The sequence below is a fragment of the Melanotaenia boesemani genome, chromosome 16, assembly GCF_017639745.1.
Source record: "Melanotaenia boesemani isolate fMelBoe1 chromosome 16, fMelBoe1.pri, whole genome shotgun sequence".
Lineage (NCBI taxonomy): Eukaryota > Metazoa > Chordata > Actinopteri > Atheriniformes > Melanotaeniidae > Melanotaenia > Melanotaenia boesemani.
The window spans coordinates 17,748,854-17,752,971 of record NC_055697.1 but is presented as its reverse complement, the minus strand read 5'-3'; the positions used below and the strand labels follow the sequence as shown (position 1 = coordinate 17,752,971).

Sequence of the window (4,118 nt, the reverse complement as noted above, 5' to 3'; positions counted from 1 at the left end):
CTTATAGCTTCAACGTTAGCCATCCAACAAGAGTATCCCTTTATCCCCCCCTCCTACCCCCACATTCCTAACCCCTGCTTCCTAATACGCAGTGCCAGCCAATTCTTTATGTTTTGCTCAGTTTGATTAAGACATCCACAATTAGAGACATTGTGGGCTGGGTAAGAGGGTGTGTGTGAACCGCTTATCCATGCGACAGTTTAATGTAATCAATGCCAAGCACATGCACATGGACAAGCGGTTCACAAGCTATTTTGCAAATTCACATTTTAAAATTGATGACTTTTCCTCCATCTTAGCACTTGCAAATTACATTAAAATTATAAAATAAAATTTTTTTCTATACAAAACACACTTCTGCCCAGATACACACATGACATTGTCATACCAGTTTCCCCTCATGTTGTACACCTTAATACACAGATATTCATCCCAGTCAGTGAACTGTTTATAGCCCCCGCCCTCTCTACTTTTCAAAAAGGGGGTCAGAGCAGCAGACAGTCCAGTCTTGCTTAACAGTAATCTGAAAATGCCTGTAATCCTCCAAACAGAGCCCTTCTGGAGGCTGCGGTTGTATAGCATTGAGAGGTGTAACCTCATCTCAGTTTAGCAGCCATGTGTCTGACCAAGCTTGACACGCAACCAGAGCTTTACAGCTGCCAGGACACACACTGAGAGAAGAGGCACAGTAAAGCTTCCTCGGTCACTCAGTGGAATAATTATGCCCCCCCTTTTTTTTGGGCCCTATACAATGCAGAGTAGGTGCAGGTCACTGAGCTTATTCAACGCTGTGTTGAAACAAGTGGCAAAGATGGGAACCAGTCACATATTATATACTCAAAGTATACATAGTTTTATAATAATTGAGTTTAAGGAACACACTTGAAAAGACCAGCAGCAATACACCAAAATGTTCATTTTTAATCTCGTTGACACTTGTTTTCAGTAAGTACACATAAATTCTCCCAAGGGATTTCGGTAACGATGAAGTGGCAGTGGCACTCCTGAAATGAATGACAAATTAGTGCATCCTTTTTTATCATCTCTATAACTAAAACGCACTGCAGAACATAATCATATATGTGTGAGGCTTTCAGATGCCATTCTAGTAAGTCTGTGTCTGACAGATTGTATATGTTAAACTAACCTTGTGTTCAGAGTGGAGAGCACATGGCTCACTGTCATCCGTGTCCCTCCGCTTGCACACTGTACGTCCCAGCTGCACATCAAGGATATAGTTTATCCCAGCGACAATCTACGGAAAACAGCAGCTTCTTGGCAATTGCTCATTTTAACACATAATTGTGGCTCGTGACATAAGTTTTACCTGCATTTTGGCCGAGGTGACATTCATAATTTTGTAGGCAAACACCTCGTCTATGTTGGCTCTGTTAAAATCAACTACAGCAAATCGTGCAGCCTTTAACACACCAGGGCTGTTGACTGGGACTTTATGTGGCTGACCAATCATCACGTGTTTAGCGGTTAAAAACCGACAGGTGGCAACAACACAAACGAAAAACCAAAACCAGACAAACATCTTTAGCCAATAAGTTTTGCTTTCTCAAAAAGCTCGGTTTTTGGTCCTGAGTAGCCATGTTTAATTTAAAGCAGGTTTAAAGCGTGCTAGCTAAACGCACACCTGCGATCTATCTGCTGCTGATTGAAGTGCCTCTCGGACCATAGAAACTGCTGGGTTGCAGGGCAACCGCGTTGCTAGGCTGCCGTGAAGCTGGGGCTGGTGGTGAAAAACAAGCTACAGTGTGTTAACGGGAAAATAAGTTAACTTACAAAACACGATAGATGAGACTAAGAAATGTTTAGGAATTCGTATTAATATGATAATTAAGCCTTATCCAGCCTCCAGTGATATTTCAGGGTGCATGAAAAATTATACTTAAAACATGATCTTATGCATGATCTAATATCATTAATGTTAACTAATATTAATGATATACAGATACTTTGCCCAAAATTATATCTATAAAGCGCCAAACACAACCACAGTTGATAAAACAAACAAACAAACAAAAAACAAACACAACCACAGTGGATTAAAAAAAAAACATAATAAAGGAGACACAGATAACACAATATGAAGCCTAACATACACTAGGTCATTTTTAAAAGTTTTTAAAAGCCCATCAAAACGTAAATATTGCAAATAAACACAAAAGCCTTTCCTAGCTCTCTCTCTCTCTCTCTCTCTCTCTCTCTCTCTCTCTCTCTCTCTCTCTCTCTCTCTCTCTATATATATATATATATATATATATATATATATATATATATATATATATTACACTATACAAATTAGTATAATTATACTACATGAACACTAAGATCCAATGTGATTTTAATTATTACATTTTCTTTAGCGTCAACTCTGTTATACGTGGAGTAACAAAGCAAAAGTGATATTCTAAACTGTTGGGATAATGAAAAGAGGGAACATATTATGAACTAAATTTATATAGTTTCAACGCAGCTTTAAATGTAAATATAAAAGAGCACTGCCACACATATATCCCATGAATGTTTGCGTCTGTGTAAGACAGTGTTGCCGGCCACCATAAGGCCTATACTGCAACTTTAAAGTGGCAAAAACAAATCTTTCTTAATGGAATATCTGGTCTAAGCATAAAACAGCACATTAATTAAAGCCCACCATTCCCTTCTTGGAGGGAGGCAATAGCAGCATTACGCTGATGCAGAATGCTTCTTTGCAGCAGGCACTGTATTTTCAAGGAGGTAGAGGGGTCAATTACAGCAAATGCAGCAAAACACTGACAGATTTTGAAAGCAGACAATCTCACAAGATTGCACCTCCAAATATAAAGCCCTATGAGAGCTGTTTTGAAAGGCACATTGCACTCACATGGTCCACAGTTGCAGCCAAAAGCACCTCCAATTGACGATAAAGCAGTTTTTCCACAGCTATACTTTGTTTTTAATTATTTGCACATATTTAAGATGTAATTTAACTTTTGCTTTGGAGAAATATTGCAATGGTAAAAACACATGGGTCATTAATATATCTGTTTAAAAACTTCTCTTTTGATTCATACTTTTATTCCCCTTGAGCAGCCCCATGGACAAATTTCCCCCATTTAGGGTTTGCGTAAGAAAATGTGAACAACTAAGATTTACTTGCTGTTAAGTGTTAGTGAATCAAAGTACAATTTGAGGGTTACATTATTATAGTAACTGTGATAAAGAAAAGAGGAATAAGAGGAATTTAAACAGAATATGTGTAACTGAAAATATTTATCTGTATACTGCAGATCGCATGTTTGTTGCAGACAAACAATACCATGAAAGATGATAGGAACTTAAAAGTAATGGGCAATGGAACATCAAAGAGGTGGAAGAAAATCAGGATAGATAGAAAGCATAATTGTTGGCATCACATCAAATATATTTCTTTGTTATGCTCTTGTTTTAAATATGCTTGAAACACATTCTTGTGTTTGTGTGTGTGTGATAGTGACTGTGGTATTGAAAGTGATACTTCAAGGACAGGAGCAATGACTGAAGTAATGTTGCAACCAACAGTTATTTTCTCTGTTATTCAAATAATTTTTTCTATCGCAGGTCCAAAAAAAGAGGGAATTACATCTTTCAATTTCTGTTTTATCTGATCAAGAATTTAAATCGGCAGATACTCTGCTAATCAGCGACTGGTTCAAAAATCTGTTACTGTATATATGGCTTCTCAAGACGGCTTAAGAATAATTTCCTCCGAAACAACCATCCAATTACTGGTACATATTTAAAACCTAGAGTGAAACTTTGTGATAGGATTTGAAAATGTTGACTCCACTTGCTCAACAGCATTTATGGCTAAGGTGGTTTAGAATGCAAAAATGTACTTCAGTAAAATATTCTATTAGAAACATGTAGAAAATCTTTCAAAAGTTACCGTGCATCTTATTAACAATGAACTCTTCTGTGTACCAAGACTTTAGCAGTAATGGCTATACAAATCTGGGATTATATGATCAGATTACAAAACTATGTAACCACCATGAACCTAGATTTCACAAGGAAAGACTATCTCATAGTTACATTGTCAAAAATTACTTAATATTTAACTAAATATTTAAACAGGCTTTTTTCTT

The 4,118-nt window shown here is 37.0% G+C and overlaps 1 protein-coding gene across 1 annotated transcript; it reads right to left on the bottom strand.

The window, feature by feature from the left end:
- Nucleotides 1-901: 901 nt before the first annotated feature.
- On the bottom strand, nt 902-1,665 carry LOC121655854 (cystatin-like). The gene is made up of 3 exons (XM_042010725.1): nt 1,328-1,665; nt 1,148-1,255; nt 902-1,004 (listed from the first exon to the last, which is right to left on the bottom strand). Exons 1-3 carry the CDS (start codon nt 1,538-1,540, stop codon nt 921-923), a joined length of 405 nt encoding a protein of 134 aa, XP_041866659.1. The 5' UTR covers nt 1,541-1,665; the 3' UTR covers nt 902-920.
- Between the last annotated feature and the right edge of the window lie 2,453 nt (nt 1,666-4,118).